At 35.8% G+C, this 21,416-nt stretch overlaps 1 protein-coding gene across 6 annotated transcripts in view; it reads left to right on the top strand.

Annotated features, from left to right (window-relative positions):
• Positions 1-12,240, top strand: part of DGKI (diacylglycerol kinase iota) — a 592,236-nt gene extending 579,996 nt beyond the window's left edge. For all 6 annotated transcript variants that reach the window (XM_074193600.1, XM_074193597.1, XM_074193602.1 and 3 more), the window contains 3 exons: positions 3,215-3,251; positions 5,209-5,308; positions 9,981-12,240. In XM_074193600.1, the coding sequence (XP_074049701.1) occupies positions 3,215-3,251; positions 5,209-5,308; positions 9,981-10,097 (254 nt within the window). In that variant the 3' untranslated portion in view covers positions 10,098-12,240. The remainder of the gene's footprint in view (positions 1-3,214; positions 3,252-5,208; positions 5,309-9,980) is intronic.
• The last annotated feature ends 9,176 nt before the right edge of the window (positions 12,241-21,416 follow it).

Below are 21,416 nucleotides of genomic sequence, written 5' to 3' on the forward strand. Positions count from 1 at the left end.
ACAAGGAGTTCGCTAATTAAGTCATATGTATACATCCAACCCAAAACAATAGTATCGGAGGTTAGAATAGTATCATTGAATAAAATGTGAAAGATAAGAGGGGGAGCCAGTTTGAAGTGAAAAGAGATGTTGAATTTGACCATCTACTAGTTAAAGATTCAGTTGGAGGGTGGACTGAAAATTGACATGAAAATATTTATCAGTGAGTGACAAAATTGGATCTTAGGTGTAGATATATAGAGTTAGGTCATTTGCATGGAGATGATGATATCAGCTATGTGATAGATTGAGCTCATTGAGAGTTAAAAAGAACGAATCTTAAGATCTGAGAATTACATTGTCCTGATTTCAAGCTAAGCTTTATAGAACCTTTATCAAATAAGTGGATATTCAGCTTAATCTTTGTTTCTGAGGGGTGATTAGAGGAGCAAAATAAAATTTGCTCTTATTTTATATCACTAACATTTCCTAATATATGCCAGTTTTCATGGTGGGCATATTTAAATTGATTAGATCACATATTCATTGAGTATGTTCTTATTGTATAAAAGTAATAATGTGGCTTTATGTAGAGATTTGATCCTTTTATTGGTGAATTTTCTAAATCAAAATAATAAAATTATTCTCCTATTTTAAAAGCAAAGTATAAAATAACAGGCATAGAAAATTTCATTAAGGAAGAATTCTAGGACAATAAAATGGCAGAAATTACCCATGTTATTCTTAAAGTTTTCAGAGATCCTGTTTTTTTTAGACTCTTTTTAGAGCTTATGTTTTATGAGTTTTACTTAGTTGGGAAAAATCTTTTGTATTGTGAATTCAGCAATCAACGCCAAATGTAAACATCTTAATACACGAAAAATAAAGAATATTGTTTAAGAAATTCTCAAATTTTGGTGGCTACTGTTGTTTTTATAAGAAAATATTACATCTTAGAAAATATCAAAATTATCCTCCTGAAGTTCTATTTTATTTTTCTTCTAAGTACTTTTGTATTACTGATGATCCCATAGTTTTTGCATGTTTGGAGTTATTTCAAAATTGACTAACTCTCCCATGTACTCCTTTCCCATGATCCCATGATAAAGTATAATTAAACACAAAATTTAAAATAATTTCCATATTCCAAATTTATATGTCATTCTGCAATTGTACATCACCTTTCTCTGCTAAAGGGTGTGAGGCATGCTTTGTCAGTATTCTGTAATCATGATTCATCTGCTATGATAAGTTTAAAATCTTTCACAATATTTTTTTTCTTTACATTATTGTGATCAGATAATTTGTTTTCCTGGTTATTCTAGCAGCCGAGGTTATACAAATCTTCCCAATTTTATCTGAACTTCTTATTTTTTCTTTTTATGGTACAACAATATTTGATTATAGTAACATAATAAATTGGTTTGGCTATTCCCTAAATGGTGTGCTATCTTTCTTTCCTATAATCCAAAAGTGCTGAAACAAATATTTATGTACATATGTGTCCTTTACCTCTGTCTTAGGAGTATTCACTGTATAATCTTAAAATTGCACCAAATATATGTTCATTTTACTCATTCAACAAACTTTTATAAAAACAAATTTGTTATATACCAGGAACTATTCTAAGTGCTGGGAATACAAACAAAGACAAAAAATGATCCCTTCCCACAAAGGTCTTACATTTTCTTGAGGGAGACAATATGTAAGTGATTGTGCATATGAGATAAATACAGAGTGGATGGAGGATAACAAGAGAAAAGTAGTAGCAGCTGGGAGACTTAAGAAAAGTTTCCTTGCTGAAACAGGGAGGAAACCAGGAAACATTGACAAATATCAAAATTATTTTCTTTTTTTCAGTTGATATTTTATTTTTCTAATTACATGTTATAAAAGTTTTCACCATTCATCCACATGCATATGCATATTTTAAAGTTACATAATTTCCTTCTACCCTCCCTTCCTACCCCTCTCCTCATCAGCAAGCAGTCAGGTGAATATTGTACATACACATTTATGTTTAACATGTTTCAGACTGGTCATTTTTGGTATGAGAAATTCAGATTAAGGGAAAAGAAAGAAATCCATGAGATAGAGAAGAAATACATAAGAGAAATTTTTAAAAAGTAAATGCAGTGTTCAGATTCTGTGGTATTTTTTTGTTTTTGTTTTGTTTTGTTTTTCTTCTTCTGAATGGGATAGCATTATCCATAGCCAGTCTCCTATGGTTGTCTGAGCTCTCTGAACTGCTGAGAGAACCTCAAGGTTGATCAACTCACAGTGTGGTTGTTAGTGTGGATGGTGTTCTCTTGATTCTTCTACTCCCTTTGTTCAGAAGAGATCCTATAATTCATTTCATGCTTCTAATTTGAAATTTTTTATACGGTGGTTGCTATCTTTCATTACTTAATTTCTAAATTTTTGATTGTTCAGATCCTTTCCCAATAATCTATTAGGAGAATGGTTCTTGAAGTGGGTTTTTTTCCCTTCTGTTGAAGTAAATTCATTTCCTCCAGTGTCTATAAAAATGGAGAAGTGATCACCAAGAGGAAGCCTTGATAAAAAAGATAGGGTTGGCATTGTCCTTCCTATGATAAAATATTACATATTCTTGGAGGACAAGTACTGGAAAGAATTCTCCTTGCTTAATAGAAATAGTGTAGATAGTCCTCACAGTCTCCAGAGGAAAATTTCACCTACAATTATTTCCTTTGTCCCTCTGTACCTTAGTTTATTATTTATGAATGAGGGGTTTGGACTAAATTATTCCTGAGGTCTTCCAGAACTAATAGTCCATAGTGCTATTATATTATTGTAGCCAAGTTAGCTACTAGTGAGTTCCAAGCTTGCTCTATAAGCCATCTAGGTCAAGTGGTTCCCTCCAGGCTTTGGACTCCTTTTGCATTCATAATTGAGCTATTCAGCACTGATTCTCCAATTATTTCATTTGAATTCCCAACTAGATCCTTGAAGGAAGATACCATGTTATATTTCTTTTTTTATACCCCACAGAATATAAATCCAAGCTTGGAATCGAGGAGAAATTCAGTAAATACTTTTGATTGGAAGGAAGGGCAACATTTGAGTATTCAGACTTTCTTAGTCTGAATACTCAAACGTGGCCCTCCATTTCAATCAATACCACTCTCTAGTTTTCATTTTATTTTCCAAAGACTTGTCTGCCACTTTTCAATTCTCTTGGTTCCTTTATGTAAATGCTTTGTTTCTTGTGCAGGTCCTTCTGAATTATTGGATATGACAGACAGTGAAACGTGAGTACTTGTCCAGTATTCTAGAGCTTTTCATTGTCTCTTTGGAATATGGTTGGAAAATGAAGAGAACAGTATGTAGGATCTTAAAGGGATACATAGATGCTGTCCACTGCCTACCCTTTTAAAATGTCCATGTACAAAATCTATATTATGTTGTAAGAAGGTAGCACATCAGATTATAGAATGCTAGGTTTCAAATTTGGTCTACCTAAATTTAAATCCTACCCTATTAATGTGATTATGGACTAGCCATTTAACTTTTTGGTGGCTCAGGCAATTCCCCAAGACTTATCTACTAGATTATGTACGGGTTAGGATATGTGTTGGTGAAGAGAATTCCTGTAAAATCACACATCCAAGCCCTGTCTATTTATCTATTTATGATTTGTATAAGTTTTCCTGTACATATACACAATGATGCAACGATACCCACAAAGGAGTTATTTGTCAGAGAAACGTTCATTAGACTAGGAAACAGATGTCACTTCATGATTAGATATTAATCTTTTTTGTACCTTGGTTTATCACATGATGTATGGGACTCTGTGTTTCAACTAGCCAAGTATATTCCCTACAGAAAAAGAAACTTCTGGGTAGTGGTCTCTATAGTTAAAATTGGATCCAGAGGGGATGTCCACATTGAGAAACTAAGCAGAAAACTAAAAAAAATTGATGATTTAAGCTAAAACATTATTTCATGGATAGAAACATAAGATCAGATGGATCCAAAGGAATGTATTCATCCCAGCAATCTGAGTCCTATAATCTGGGTTCTCTCTCATAAACTTCATCTGACAGCACACAGGCAGCCCAAAATCAAATCAGTGAATCACAGAATTTGTAGAGCTGGTAAGAACCTCTCAGAGTTATGCTTCAACTAAAATGTGATATAGTTTTTTAAAAAATTGGTCTTAACCTCGGAATCTGGAGTATTTGGGGTTTGAATCCTACCTGGAACATTGATTATTGGAATGATTCTGACTAGTCATTCAACCCTGAGTCACAGTAGATTCATCTGTGAAATTTGGGTAATAACGGCCCCTTTCTGAAGGGTTAGAGCTGGAAGGGACTTAAGAAGTCATATAGCTAAATCCTTTCTTTTAGAGATAAAGGTAAGGATAAGGAGGATAAGGAATTTTTCTAAGCTCAGACAGGTACTAAAAGTTAGAGAAGGTATTTGAACACTTGTCCACAGATGCCTGAACCAGTTCCACTGGACTAAGACAAGGCTACTTCATATTTATAGTATTCTTTGAATTTTTCAAAATGCTTTCATATACATTATATCATTAGAGCCTCCCAACAACTGCTTTTGACTACAGAGGCAACCATGGACAAATTATTTCTCCACTTCAAGCCTCTGTTGCCTCTGTAAAATGAGGACAGACTAGATTTTCCTTGACATCCCTTCCTCTAAAGTTATATTTATTCATGAGAGAGCAAAAGTTCAAAAAAAAATCAAGCGATTTATCCAAGGTAGCCAAGCCAATCTAGATTTTTCAGAGCAAGAGTCCTTCAATCTGATGTCTATATGCTCAGTCTGGTAGCTTTCCTATTAAAAATTACCTCCCTAGAGAGCATAGAGATTTGTTATTAATAAATATATAATAATGAATTTATATAATACATACAAAGATTTTCAACCAGTAGACCCAGTTGACTAACAGTATTTATAATATTTTGGAGGGAGGGAGGGAGAGAAAGAGAGATAGAGAGACAGACAGAGATAGAGACAGTGGGGGTGCAGCTGGTGTTAGATATTATACTTGTATGAGCTAGTCATTAAAGAAAACCTGAAGATTGATTGACTCAAGTGATTTTCACCCTTCCCCAAATGTCATTTTACCACTTATAGTGATAAGGAACAGTTAAGAACAAAGTGTCTGGATCCAGGTGAGGTTTTTGGTTCCTTGGTTAAAGTTCTTGACTGCTGGTTTCTTCTCTGGTCCTGATTTAGGGGAGAGACAGCATTGCATAAGGCTGCCTGCCAACGGAACCGGGCTGTATGCCAACTCCTGGTGGATGCAGGGGCATCTCTGAGAAAGAGAGATTCCAAGGTAACCTGATGAGTGAGTGGAAACATTCTCCTAGCTGGGCACGGCCACTGGCACCATAGCCTTCACTTGGGCACACTGCTAGGGCATCCTTTCTATGCTCATGACAGTGCCTGGGGCTTTGGGAAAAAAGGAGGAAAAAATAAAGTGCTTTATTTAGAGAAACTGCAGTTTAAATCTATAACCACAAAGAAAGGGTGTGTGTTTGCATAGGTACATTTATAAATCTCCATGTGTGTCTGGTCTTATTTTGGCTAGTCTGTTATCTTGGCTAAGCCCTGGCAGCCAGTCCATGGGAGGAGAAGATATCCAAAGTCCAAGTATGGAAATCAGGGTCATTTTAGTGGGGTGATGGCATGGGTATGGAGTGTTATACCCTTCAGGGTTGTAGAAGGGAGCATGGGAAGGAAGGCAGAGGAATGTGATTCACCATTCAACCCAAGATTTATGAGCTACAGTGCTCCTGGTACCACACCATATGGCAGGGAGTTTCAATAAGTAACACAGTATTCAAGTCCATTCAACATGCTTTTATTAAGTGGCTGCTCTATGCAAGACAATGGTGCTAAGGGTTGAAAAAAATGATAATCTCTGCCTTGAAGAACTTTATATTCTACTCAAATGGGTGTGCATGGGGTGTGGGGTGTATGTGGAGGAGGATAGAAAATAAACATTGATAAATAAATACAAAGTAGTCACTGGGTGGGAACTAGGGGTAGAAGGAACACTAACAATTGGGAAAGATAAAATTCACTGGTCCAAAAGTTGCCTGAACAATGAAGGTCAATACTAAATAATAATTCCTTTGTGATGTTTTAAGGTTTGGGAGGCATGATTTCTGGGTAATTTAATCATATTTTTAATAATGCTAGCATTTTAGTAAATGGATGATCTCTCTTGGCCATCTGTCTCTTACACCATAGAGAAACATAGTGGCTCTCACATGACTTCTATGCCTATTGGAAGAAGGGTATTCCCAAGGCTGACAATCAATTCTGATTGGTTAACAGTTATTGAAAGAGTGAATATTACAATGAGGGGCTGGACCTGAACTTTGATTATGTCATTTACTTCTAAGTAAACCCCAGCTTTGGACAATCTATTCAAAGAATTCCTTCCACCAAACCTGAGTAGAACACAATGAATGGTGGCCCCCACATGGGTGGGGTCTGATTAAAGGAGATTAATTCAACCTTTAGAGGTTGAGGTCTTGAAATAAATAAAAGAAAAAAGGAGGAACTCCTAATCTTCCCTAATAATTGACTATTAATAATGATTTCTTTAACATTGCATGTATGAGTAATAATTTTTTCAAAATTCTTGCTTATCTATTACCTTTTTTGATTTCTGCACTAATGCTTTGAACTAGGTGGAGCATATATTATCATTACTATTTTACAGATGAAGAAAATGAGACATTGATTGAATTCCCAGTCACATGTGAAAAAGAGGAAGAAATAGGTCCAGATCTAAGTTTAGAGATTCCCAGCTTTCTAGATTCAACAAAGTTGTGTTTGGGTAAGAACACAGTATCTGAGGTCACAGAATCTAGCTTCAAAACCTACCTGTCCTATTGACTATGTGTATATCCTTGGGTAAATCATGTAACCTCTTTGGACTTTAAACAATTACCTATAAAATGAGTTTGTTGGATAGATGACACTTTCAGTTCCAAATCCATGATCCTCTAAAGATTTTAAGGGGACAAGTTGAATTTTTGTTTGCATTGTGGTGTAATGAATTTGGAAAAGTCTGGAATATTGGGATTTTCATTGGTAGAAAGGAAGATCAGCATTCAGTAGCTCAAACAGAGCACTGATGATATAATGAGGCTGGCATATGATTGGGATTAATGTCAATCTGTGAAGGAGTATTGACTGTACCCCATCCTAAGTATGAGTGTGACTTTAAAAAATGATAATGATTTTCTTATGTGGCTCTTGATTATAAATCACACCTCATATATTGTAGACCCATATTTTTTCTTAAAAAGGTACTAAAGTGTGACTGTGGACTTTTATTTATCCCAGGGTAGGTAGAAGATGAAATGACCAAGAAAACTAGACAATACCTATCAGTTGCCTAGCAAATTGGAACCTGGCCCCTTCCTCATTTAGGACTGGAACTTGAATACAAGAAGAGACAGATTTTTATACACTAAAAACAATCAAATCATGTTGGTTAATTAAAAATAAATGATTAACCAGAATACAACATTAGCTCATCTGATTTCTAATTGGAGGAAAGATTAGGGACTTTCCAAATTGGGAGAGGGAGAGTGAACAAGTACAATTCCCTGAAATCAGAAAAGAATATCTCACTTCCAAATATCTGTGAACAATCAAAGGAATATGGAAATAATAACTGATTGATGAATATGGGGCCAGTTTTCAGATAAGACGTGAATTGCTTGAGTTATAGAAATTGTGAGAAAACTCCTTGTTTCTATCTTCAGGTCTGACTGGATTTCTGGTCATCATAACATAGGTCCTTATTTAAAGCAATAGGTAGGGGTAGTCTAGCTTTCCAGCAATACAGGGCTAGGTTCAAACAATGAATAAAGTTTTCTCATGATCCCACAATTGAATAAAGTTTTCTCACAGAATAGAAATTGGACTGGATCCATAATTGAACAGAAAGGGAACTGAGCTAGCTCCAGAATTGAATCACATGAGGGAGTCAGTGTGGTTTACTCAATTCCTACTACCATTTGCTGCACCAATATCCTCTATTCCCTCAGTCTTTTTCTATAAATGTGGATTTTTATATGAGCTGATATTTTACTGAAAGGACAGCAGGGCTAAGAAATGCAAATACAACCTTCATGACATCTTATGATTGGGGAGTTACAAAAGGCAGGGAGGGAGACCAAAAAAGGGAAGCTGTGTTAGACACATGAGATATAAATATTAGATGCACTATTTAAGGCTACACTGTCATAAGAAAAGAAGAAATTCAGTAGAACTGGCCTAGGAAATATGAGCCTAGAAAAGAGAGACACAAGTTCAAGAAGAAGAGATATTTGATAAAGGATGTCAACTGGAGTTTAAAGGAAGATAAAACCACTGAGGTGGGTTTCACGTCCAGGGAAAGAAGATTTGAAAGAGGACAAATAGGCATCCTCAAAGAAACATAAACAAGCATATTTTGGGTTTCATTGTTTAGAAGATGGAAAGGAGAAGGAAAGTTAGCAAAATTGAATTGATTATAGGTAATAAATCTGCATCTTTGCCTTTTTAGTCATATATGCAGTTTGCATCTAGAGATCTCTATGTATGCATAATTAAGGGATTCTGAATGCTGACAAATGGACTATGTCCTGCACTTAGGATCTATTAGAGGAGCACAGAGAGAGATGCTAAAGAAATATCACAATTCCAAGGATTCAAACAAAAAAAAAGAAAAATATCTCTTACTTTGGTTGCAGTGACGATACAGTTTTCTCATAGTGAAAATATTCACGAATCATCTGATTCAGGGTTAATCGACCCCTTTTATCTGCATTTAAGTTTAAGTTTCTCATTATCAAAAATTAGAGTTGGGAAGGGGGGTGATGCCTGAAAGAATCAAATTTTGCTAAAGGGAAGAGAATAATGAAGAGCTTGATAGAAGAGATACTATATAAGGAAAGTACATCTCTGAAAGATGCATACTTAGGAAAAGATAGAATTAAGCAGTATTAAAGAGATTTTGTTTCCATTGATGCTCTTTGGTCTCATTTTCTCTCAGAGGTAGTATGGTGCAGAGGGAAGAGCAATGACTTTAGAGCCAAAAGAACTAGACTCAGTCCCTATTTTGTCCCTCATCATTTGTACATGTAACATAATCTTGGGTCTTTTTTCATTTCAAAGTTCAGGGAATTGAACCAGCTGACTACAGAGGTAACTTCTAGATCTAGATCTATGATTCTATAGTTCTCTGTCTCTATTTCTCTCTTTTACTACTCACATAATTAGATAGATTTTCAGTTATTTGATTCAGGTGTTGTGCTGTGACCTTTACTAGTAATGTTCTGGATCTTTTCTTTTCCCTATGAAATCATCAAGTCAAGTCAAGAAGCATATATTAAGAATCTATTTATGTGCCAACCAAATCATTTGTTCCCTTAGAATTCAGACTCATTGATTTGATCTATCAAATTAAGATTAGTTGCTAATGGTTGATATTACCTCCCAGATAACATTTGTATCCAGGGATATTCATCAGTTATTATGTTTTTCTTATGATTAAGGTTAAGGAAAACAAAAAGATTCAAGAGCTCCTTTGACAGTTGTTTCTTTTTCCTAGTTTCAAAAACCTCCTAAGCAATCTTTTTATTGCACTGGGGCTATACCATCTCCATTTGCAATCATCAGAGCAAAACAGGGAGATTCTTTTTGGTTGAACCCCAAATTATTAGCCATGATCTTATCTTGGAGTTGACTTTAAAAATCCAATTTATGAACTCAGAGTATTTGAATGTGTGAGGAATATTCTAGAGAACCTTAAAATGAAATTTTAGTTATTTAGTCATCTATAATAGTTTCCACCCCCTCTTAACTTTTGAGTGTTGCTTCAGAAAACTGCTGCCATTCATTTTCTGAGCAACCACTATGTGTGAAGCTCTATCCTTTGTGTATATCTGATATTCTCCCTTTTGTCTTTGTATCTTTTTCTTTCCATTTGTAACCCACAGGGCAAGACCCCTCAAGACAGAGCCCAGCAGGCTGGGGACCCAGATCTGGCTTCATACTTAGAGAGTCGTCAGAGCTACAAGATCCTTTCCCATGAAGACTTAGAAACTGCTGTTTGACTCAGGTAGCAGGAGGAAGGGAACTCTTGTGAGAATATCGACAATGCCCCTTGGCAACCCGGCAGCTCCTGTGGAAGAAACTGATGGAATCAATGTGTCTATCTTTATCATGCAAGATACCTATCTGAGGACATGCCACCAGTTTCTAAGGGCTACTGAGATGTAACATGGAATACAATAGCCCCCCCCCCCCCAAGGGAATGAGGCAGGATTCATGGAGGTTTGTGGAATACCTGGTCCACAAAATTTGATCCTTATTGCTTCCAGCAAGTAGCATGAACTTCTGTGTTCACCTGTATAATTTATTTTAAAGTCAGAAAGGATGTTCCTATAAATGGCACTGCTCTTCTTCCCCTTCTGCACAGAATGGCCCCCTACATCCACACAGCCCTACTACAACTATCTGTCAGTTGGTTTTAAATTTAAAGGATGTCTGTTCTCTTAACAGTCAGACTTAACAGCTAATGTGGTTTCTGGAAGGATTTTCATAGAGCTTTGGATGGCCCACAAAAAAACCCCCATGGCTCCTTCAGTTTCCTATGACTAAATTCATCTAAAATATTTAATGACTAGGGAGTGTTCTTCCTTTTTTGCATGGGTTCCTCTCTTCCTTTTCCATCTTATGGGAACTGAGAAGTACCTCATGGATGATATCAATGGGTATCAGAATTGTATCCATAAATCTCCGAATCACAATGAGATGGCATGGAAACATGTGGGTTTGGATATGTGGTCAGTGAACAGGGCTCTGGGGCACCTTGCTAAGATACCCAAAGTGGTAGACTGGGTTCCTGGTCAATGCCCACAGCAACAAAGAAATGATTCAGCTTGGGCTTTTTAAATAGCTGAGTACTGCCTATGTGTAGCCATTTTTGCCTTCTGGTGCAAAGGAATTGAAGGATGGACAGAACAAAGGCAGTCAAACAGTTGGCACAGCTACCTACTTCTAAGAGCTGCAGCAAAAAAAGAAAAAAGAAAAAAGAACAGACAATCATGAATTTGGATACTGTGGGAACAGGGAATGGACTATTGTGACAAAATTTATTTCCAGATAATTCTGAAAATAGAGAACAGGTCTGTTTCATGGAGAGACTTGGCATTAAACAATGAAAGAGAAAAATGGTAATTTCTAAGAAGACCCAGTTAAACAAAATGGCACCCATTGGTCTTCTTATCAGTGCTACCCTAACCTACCATCTTGGATACAGTAGTCTTAGGGAGCCTGCTGTTAGGTGTCTCCTCCAGCTTTTAGGATTTTTTAATCACTATTATAAACACATTGTCCCCAAAGTGAGAGAACTACAACCTCTGCACCTTTTATTTCTGTTTTACTGCCACAAATTTGACAATATCCAAGTTTCTTTACAATTAATTCTCTCAACCAGTCTGCATGTCAGATACCAAAGTTGCATCTTTAATTCTATTAGCTCAATGTTGACACCATTAACAACCTCATTTTCCAGGGAAAAAGAAATATTTTGCATCCCCTTTTCTTCCTTTGCGTTCCCACAACCTATCACTGGAGAAATCTCAGGAGGGTGCATGACAGTGTTGCTTTCATCAGTGAAGTAGGGCTATTCCATCTCTACCACCTCAGCTCATACTACTTGCACAGATCTCTATGGGTTTGTATTGATCAGGATCTTAGTGTTCATTAGTGCCCATCAAAACACCTCTGACTTTGGGGCAAACAATTTTGGCTTTGCTTCTGTATAAGCTGCAGAGATGGAATGTTTATAATTCCTTTACTGGGTATGCAAAGACTTTGCTACTGCCTAAAAGTGACCCTGTCTTAGTCTCCATCCCATCCCCTCTCATTGGACATGAATAAAGTGTTTTCCTAGTGTTTCTGCATGTGAACTTAAATTATCGTCTTTCTGTTTTTAACTTACAAGTCCAGTGGTGATGCATTGATCCACTAGTTATTTGAAACAGATTTTGATAATATATCACAATTTTCAAGCACACTATATAAAATAGGAGTTATCCCAAACTAGTTGGTGATTATAACCTCAGTATCCCCAGTCACTTCAGATTACATCATTGACTATTACATCAGTTGTGGTAGAAAAAGCCAGGTTATGAATTATCTATTGATATATATATATATATATATATATGTATATATATATATATATATATATAATCAACCCTTAGAAATGGAAATTTGGAGAAGTGAATGGAGAAACTGTAGTAGATTATTTCCAGAAGTTAGAAAAAAAATTATACTCCAGAAGACTTTCATCCCTGATGCTTCTCTGCTGGAAGATTTTCAGTTGGTAAATCTGTCAAGAAGAGGTAGTGATGACAAATGCAGTCCAGTAATAAAACCAGTTTTGAACCTGACTTTAAAGAATGAACTTGGCAATGTAGTTGTTCCCTTATATAATGATGCCCTGTGTGTATATATGTCTGTTTATCTGTGTGTGTGTGTGTGTGTGTGTGTGTGTGTGTGTGTGTGTGTTTTCAGGGCTGCAGTGAGGGGGAAAATTTCATTTCTGACCATTAAGGGTCTTGAACTCTTCCATGAGTGCCCCCGAATAGATCCTCCATAAGTAAAAGTTATGACTACCAGCAGCCCCAGTTCTAGAAGGGAGAACTAAACTATTGAGTACTGAAGGACTCTGGGACATTTAGAAACTGTTCTCTATGCAAATAAAGGGATTAGGATTTCATTTTATCTAGTTGAGGAAGTACTTTTTTCCAAAAATAAACACTGGAAACTTATACTTTCCAAGGATGCATGCAAAAACCCCAGTTTTTAATATGACCATATCATTAAATTCACTACCAGTGACACACTTAGATGTATTTTATTGGTGTAAGAAAGTCTGTATCAGGAACTTCCTCTAGCAATGAGAATATGTAGTCTTAGATAGATGAGTAGAGAATTGAGAGGGTAAATCACTTGTTTAAAGTTGTACTGACAGTATACGTCAGAGTCAGACCCTGAATTCAGGTCTTCCTTGCTCCAAAGTCAGCTCTCCACTTCACTGTGCTGTCCCAAATCTTTCATAGCATTTGTTGGATTGGACAAATGGGTGTGACATAATACAATTAAGCCTTAAGATTCAAGAATTTCCACTCAGTTTTTAAGAATCTGCATTCTCTAGGCTGGGATATATGCCAGATGCATAGGCAAAACTAAATGTACTTCCCTGGAAACCCACTTAAAGTTTAATTTAAGACACACACACCTATGAAAATGCTATTTTCCCAAAAGTACAAAGACAAGTCTACTAGATAGCTTCATATGTTGGTGTTATCCTTTAGTGGTTTGTGTTCTAATAGTCTTTCCTATGGTGGCCTTATCAGCTCCTAAGTTTTTAGCTTGGACTGATGGAGACATGAAAAATAAGGCTGCTCTGATTCTGACACAACTTTATATAACTTTGAAGTGATGTTAACAATTTTTGCACCATCTTGTTCCAGCATTGCATATTTAAGAAATAGTATCAGATGGGATTGTACTTTTTCACATCTCTAGGAACATGATAAGGGACAGAACTGATTGAGTAGGCAGGCAAGGAGAAAATAGGCAGAGAATTTTCAAAGGAAAGTTCTATTTACCTTCTATTACCAAGTGATGAGGAGACTGGAACAAAAGCCATCTTCAAGCTGATGTTCACCGGTTACATTGAAACAAATTGAAAATATCATTGCTCTCAACCTTTGCTTGATAACTAGATTTGGTGCTGAGCCAGATCTGCTTGTGTTATGAGAACTATAATATGTTATTCAGACCTGGAAAAAAAATGGCTTTGCCTACAGCATTTTTGAAGTTTATTCACTAAAAGCCTTGCAATACCCATATCCGAGGACATATGGGGTTTCAGCTTGTATTGATTTAGAAAATAAATGAAAAGGCCATAATGAAGTCAAGATGTTACTAGTGGTAGATGGCATTGCCTTGGTTATGGCCTCAAACCCAGTCTACACTGAATCCTGGTTCTTTGAACTCCTGTAATGTACTGTATGACCCATCCATCTAACAAAGTTCCACCTAGTAGTTACCAAACTTTTTCATGTATATATGCCTTGTCTCCCTGATGAGACTGTAAGCTTTTCAGGTTCTGGACTCATATCTTGGGGTATTCTCTTAGTACCTAGCATAGTGCCTTATGCATAGAAGGAATTCAATAAAGGTTAAGCTGAATCCCTTCTGAAAGAGAAGGGTGATGAAAAATTAATTTGGTAGACACTTATGTGGGTGCAATCATTGTGTTATTTGTCTAACATGGCAGTTGTCTTACAGATAAAAATTAGATATAGTCACAGTGATAAATAACAAAGAAATTTATTTCCTCTTCCATTCACAAATCATCAGTTGTGTCTCTAGAATATGGAACCATTGAATCAAAGAATGACAAATTCTCCTTCCCTAAGTAAACAATGAGATTGGGTCATCTAGAGGACCAAACTGGATCCATGCTTCCTTTCAACCCCTGCCAGTTGACCAGTGCTTTTTTTCCATTCTGAGATTGGTCTATTAATACAGATGAATAAGTTCAACTATTCTGTCCTCTGATATCATGGGAATCATTCTGCTTTCCAGTCCTCTACTACCTCCCCCCAATCCAACTCTTCATCCCTCAGAAAGCATCAACTCTACTAACAGAAAATTCACTCAAGCAGAAGGGCAAGAGAAAGATTTGATCTTGACCCTTCAAGGAAATAAATGAAGTCATCATTTCAAACTCATCCCTGGTCAAAGCAAGCACTTCTCCAAACTGTTCTCAACAGACTCCCCCTGTGCACCACTGTGGGATCACTGAAAATGATATCAATTGCCTTCTAATGGGAAACTGCAGCAGAATTTTTCCCCACTACTCTTTGGTCCCTATTGTATGCTCAGCTGCACTGTAGCCTGCTGCTAATCAAAGCCAGAGACTCTCACACACAAACAAAAGCATCATTGTGACCTCCCCCAGGACTGGAACACAGCAGTCCCAACAAACAACTTAGTCAGGTGACATCAGGATGGAGAGGCCAACAGAGCATCTTTCCGGCTGCTCTGAGAAGTCTGGTTCTTTCTATCACTTCCCTTCTCTATACAGAAGACTGAAGCCACTAGAACAAGAAAATAGAGTGTTTGAGAACACAGAGGAGAATCAATCAAAAGTATTGATGAGAAGGCATAACAATCATACTTCATCAAAAAGTTTGTCCGTAGACACAAAAATATTATAATGGGAATAAGGATATTTTCCCATATAAAAGGAAGAGAATCTTGTGATGCAAAAATATATTCTCACTAACCAATGTGACGGCAAAGGTCCTGTGAAAACATGGATCTGAGGTTCTTGGTCTGAGTCAAGGGAAAAGCTAAAGAGGATCTAACTTCTGCTCTGGCAGGAAAGGAAAATGAGATAGATAGGGCCAAGTTGGCTCCACCTCTTAGAAGTTTAGAGAAATTAAACTTAGAAAAGACCCCCAATTTCTCCAGACCAGAGGGATTAAACATGACCTGTAACATTTCTGAACTAAAGCTCAAAAGAGATTAAAATGTTATTGGGGAATAATGAAATAAACACAAAGACAGTAGAGTAAAAATATTACTATGTTTTCTAAGGCAATATACAGCTCACTGGGATCTTTATGCAAGTTTGAATGGTTTCTCCAATTTGAGTGAGACATCACTGCCTAATAATATGGGAAACAGAAGTATTTCAGCACTTTCCAAGAGGAGCTTTCCACCAATTGCATCTGGGCAAGTCCCAGGCTCCTTCTCTGGATACTTGAGTGAAGCCATCAGATAGAACTTCGACTATTCTGACTTGCCCATTTTGGTGATGCGAAGATTGCATTGGAGAGCACTAAGTCCTTTAATTTAAAACAAGAATTTTCATCAAATCAGTGAAAAAAGCAAGAAAAAGAAATCTAGAGATGCTGAGCAAAAATTTTGCCATTTTTATTTAAGATTATGTCTACTAACTTCAACTTCATTTAGACAAATGGAACTTCTTTTGATCCGCACCAAGAGCCATACTGGCACACAACTTTCTGAGTGTAACTCAACTCTATGATTCTTATATGATGGCATCTCTGCTTCAAATAACTTGTGAAGCATTTTAAACAAAGTCAATCTCATTATTAAGTAGTTTAACTCTCTATGAATTCAATGAATTAAGACACATCTATGTGAACACGCACATCATGATATACCAGTCTGAAAACCTTCTCCTAGTAGGCTTAGGAAAAGTTGATTAGATATCATTTACTACAAAAAAAGATTCTCCATATTTCCAATTCCATTATTTCTTTATGAAATATTGCTTCTCGATGTCACTGATTGGAACATTTTGTCCATTTACTGCTTTTATCCCTTCTCTTGATTTTACTCAATTGAAATAGCATTTATTTTTCGAAACACAACACATTCATCTATTTATCTTTTTAATGGGGCCTGGTATAGGATAATTGATCTTAGAATCATAAGTCATAGGTTCATTCCTAATTTGATATTTACCATTCATGGGATCATAACACCACCTATTTATCTGAGGGTAGTTAAATGGTACTGTGGTTAGAGCACTGGTGTTAGAAGATGGCAGTTAGAATCCAGTTTCAGATATTGGACACTTACAAGCTGTGTGACCAACTCCAGTTATCCTGAGTCATATCTAATCACTAAATCCAGATGGCTCTAGGGGAGAAAAATGAGGCTGGTGATTTAGCACAGCACCCTCTCACTCAAATCCATTTCATGGGCTTGTCATGGCATCACTTCCCTGATGTTATGGTTTGTATTCAAGAAAGAAGGGCAAACATCATCATCAATACCACCTATAATACCTTTGTCACCAAGTTAAATATGAAGATCAAGTAAAATAACATTTAAAATAATTTGAAGAACAGTGTTGGCTGCTATTGACTACTTCATAGGATTGTTATAAAGAAAATATCTAATAAATTTTTAGGGCTATATAAATTTAAGTTTCTAAAATTTAAATAAATATGCATAAGTAGATGGTATGAGAACAATTGGTTCCTCTTAATTAATTCAAAATTATGAGACCTGGTCAAAATAACTACATTCTAAAATAATGAAAGAATTAGTGGATATAATGAACTGCTGCAAAATCATAGAGCATGAGAGAATTGGACATAAGCAAATGACCTTATTTTCAAAAAAAAGGAAGACAATGGTGCCTTTGGATTAAAGATCAGAGAATGAATTCGGTTCCTAGTAAAAGTCTTAAATGTACTGGTAAAAACATGATACATGTACACTTAGAAAAAAGAAGTGGTAATTATTAAGAACCAACATAGTTTCATCCTTCCAATCAACTATGCCAGATTAAATTCATTTCTTTTAAAGTTGGTAGACTGGTAGATTAGAGGAATGCTATAGAAATAATAAATCTCATTAGTATAAAGATATGTTAGGGTCAGCTAGGTGGCACAGTAGATAGACCACTGGCCCTGGAGTCAGGAGTACCTGAGTTCAAATCCAGCCTCAGACACTTAATAATTACCTAGCTGTGTGGCCTTGGGCAAGTCACTTGACCCCATTGCCTTGCAAAAAAAACCTAAAAAAAAGATATGCTACATTATTTCCCTGTGTATAAGATGGAAAAGTATTGACTGATCTATAGTACCTGTCTATAGAAAGACAGGTTGGTCAAACCTCCAAAGTAATTATTGGTGGATCAATTTTGACCTAGAAGTGAATCTACAACAGTTTGCTCAGTCCAACTCTGTGATAATCAACATTTTCATCAATGATTTGGAAAAAGGTATAAGTAACATATTTCTTAAATTTGAATCAGACATAAAACTTATAGAGACCATTGACATCTGTAAGAGGTAGGCAAAATTGAAAAATTTTTCAGATTCAAAAATAACCTGATCTAAAAACATACAAACAAACAAAACAGATAAATGTAAAGTCATAAACTTGGATTTTAAAAATCAGCTATACAGGGCAGTTAGGTGGCTCAGTGGATAGAGCACCGGCCCTTGGAGTCAGGAGTACCTGAGTTCAAATCCAGCCTCAGACACTTAATAATTACCTAGCTGTGTGGCCTTGAGCAAGCCACTTATAACCCCATTCACCTTGCCTTAAACCTAAAAAAAATCAGCTATACAATTATATAATTTGGGAAAGATATGGAGATTTTTACATACATTAAACTCAACATGGGTTAATTTTATCACACACAACCAAGAAGTCAATTTAATTTAAGACTAACTCTATTCACATCCCTTAATTCTAGTGCCTTAACTCCATTGATCATCTCCAGTTTTTCCTGCATATGTCTTATTTGTGGATAGTTGTTGCATAATTGCATCTCCCCATTAAACTAACTGTGAACTTCTTGGGTGTAGGGATTTTCTTTTGCCTTTCTTTGCACCTCAGTGATTAACACAATTCTTGGTGATTAATAAATGTTTATTGATTGACTCCTAGCTGGATGAGCAATATATAGAATGAAGGAATTAATAATCTTGTACTCTGCTCTGGTCAGGCAATATCAGTAGTATCACCTTCACAACTGATGGCACAATTTAAAAAGGACAGTGGGTTTCTAAGATCATGAAAGAACCAGATACCATATTATGGCAAGCATTTGACTAGGGATGTTTAATGCAGAAAATCAAAGGCAGAATTAAAAAGGAACATGAAGGCCACTTCAAGTATTTGAAAAATTTTCATGGGGAAGAAAATTAAATTTTTCTTCTTGACTTGGAAGACAAAATTATCATCAATTCTTGGAAGTATGGAGGTAGGTTTAGAGTTAATAACTATTTTTCTAAATACTTAGCAGTAATTAAAGTTGTCTAAAAATATATTGTGCTTCCTCATAAGGTTCTGAGCTTCTTAGTACAGGAGGCCTTAAGCACAAAGTGAATGTCTTCTTTTCATGGAGATAATTTAGGGAATTTTCTATTTTTCTATTTTCTACTGGACCAAATGATACCCAAGGTATTTATCAACTCTGATTTTCTGTATGTCCCCCAGGATTCAGGTTAGGAAAAAAATCATTGAAAAACTAAGAAAAGTTCTAGAAATTAGCTTTTTAATCAATTGTTCTCCACTTTTTTTTTTTGGCCACACTCATCTTTCATTTGGTTATACCAGTAGTTTGTGAAGTATAGCTATCATGCAGCCACCCCTCTTTAACAAACTTAATATTCTCCAGACATCACTCTAACAAATTGTACACTCAAATAAATTGATAGGATAACACTATTTTTCTTGATTTCCCTGCCCCTTTAACTGAATTCCTCCATTTATATGTTTTGAAGTCTCTCCCTTTACTCACCTGGAAGCCTCCTCTGACTCATCTCCATGGCAAATTCTTCAGTTCAAATTTATCACTGTATTTATATGGTATCTTCCTTTGCACTCATTTAATTTTCTCTTGTTATCATTTTTATTTGTGCACTAAATATTTCCCCATGTATATGACAAGATTCTTGAGAGAAGAATTTATAGCATAGTTTATCCCTAGTCCATTATCTTACACAAAGTAGATGCTCAACAATCATTTGATTGTTTGAATATATGAGTTTTTCCTTTGGGTTCACTCCATATCTCACATTAAATAGCTGAAACTAATCTTAGAATCAAAATATAACATACAGATTTGGGATGTCCTTCCCTTTGCTTATACACTTATAGTGACATTTTTTTTTAATCAAAGTGTGCAAAGAAAAAAAAATCTTACACCTTTTCTAGTCATCTCACATAGTTCTCTAACAAATCTCTCTTGGAAAGAAAACTCCACAAACTCCTTTGATAATAAGTCTGAGGAATTCAATAACATTTTTCCTATTCAAATTCAATAAAAATATTTATTGAGTATACACTATGTACTTAAGGTACTCCTACTCAAAGTAGTATAGCTAAGGAGACCCAATTTAAAATAATGGCTTTCTCTCTCTCTCTCTCTCTCTCTCTCTCTCTCTCTCTCTCTCTCTCTCTCTCTCTCTCTTTCTCCTCAAATTTTATTAGAGCAGTGTATCTGAATTTCTCCTTTCCTCTTATATACTCAAATTGGTGAATGTCACACATCCTTCCCTAAGACAGTAAATTCTCTGAGGTCATGGACTGCAGTTTTAATTTTTTTTCTGTTGCTAGAACGCAGATCATTTCTGATACATAGAATTTAATATTTATTTTAGCTGAAACTGCATTTTGGGAACTTAGTTCTCATCCCTGCATAAGAGGAAAGTTAACATTTGACTCTCCTCTAGTGTTCTGAGATAGAATAAACCCAAATGTCTTAACAATATGAACATATAAAATACAGCACTAATATTAAGCAAAATACTAACTGAGTAGCTGTTGGGTGGAAGCAAAGAATCCCATGGGATACTGGATAGGTCAATTAAATCAATGACATCCTTCTAACCATTTCCATTCTTAGGAAATTACTGTAAAATCTTAGTTTGAATTTGACTATTTCAAAGTTTCACAATATCTTCTCATGTTAACATAAGCCATCTAAGTAGCTTTGTAAAGGTCCAAGCATTCTAGGACTCTTTCCATCCCACAATAATGCAAACAAAGAGAAGTAGACAAAGAAACAAAACAATTTGATTCAATATAGCAAACACTCCTGAAATGTCTACCACAATGAATGTCACTGTGGTTGGTGCAAGAGACTAAGGCAGTAAATTGAAACCATAAGAACGCTAATGGACTGTGAGAACTGTGGGAGACTGAAGGACTGGAGTTACTACTGAAGACAAAGATCAGTATGGGGAGAAAGGCTATAGGAAAGGGGGACATTTAGGGAAGTGTGATCAGAGAAGCATTCAAGTCTTAGAGGTGGAATAATTTGGTGTGATGCTAAGATCTAAGATGAAGTAAGAAATACAGATTGCTGAAGAATAGCAATGAGGCTATGGGTTTTGAAGAGGTCAAGAAAATAGGAGGTCAACATCAATATGAAAGTCATCAAGGAATAAGATGATGCTTGGAGTGAAGAGGAAGGCAAAGAAAAATTTCTGAAGACCAAGGACCACATTTTCTATAAGCCTTATTCATATTTTTATAATGATAGACATATATTGTAATTGATGGTAATGAACCAAATTACCTTGGAATGAATGGAAGACTTTAAAGGAGGCTAATGGAATTAGAACAAGTTAAGATTAGGAAAAATATGTAGTCTTCATATTCGAATATGCAGATAGGTTTTCTTTGGAGCAGAATTTAATCCAAGATATCTTATATTTTAGACCCTACTGTTTGCAAAGCAGTTTTATACCTATTATCTCATTTAATCCTCAAGAACATTGTGAGTAAAGCAGGGAAGATATCATTACCTCCACTTTACAAATGAGAAACCTGACATTGAAAGGGCA

This window comes from Macrotis lagotis, chromosome 7 (genome assembly GCF_037893015.1).
Source record: "Macrotis lagotis isolate mMagLag1 chromosome 7, bilby.v1.9.chrom.fasta, whole genome shotgun sequence".
Lineage (NCBI taxonomy): Eukaryota > Metazoa > Chordata > Mammalia > Peramelemorphia > Peramelidae > Macrotis > Macrotis lagotis.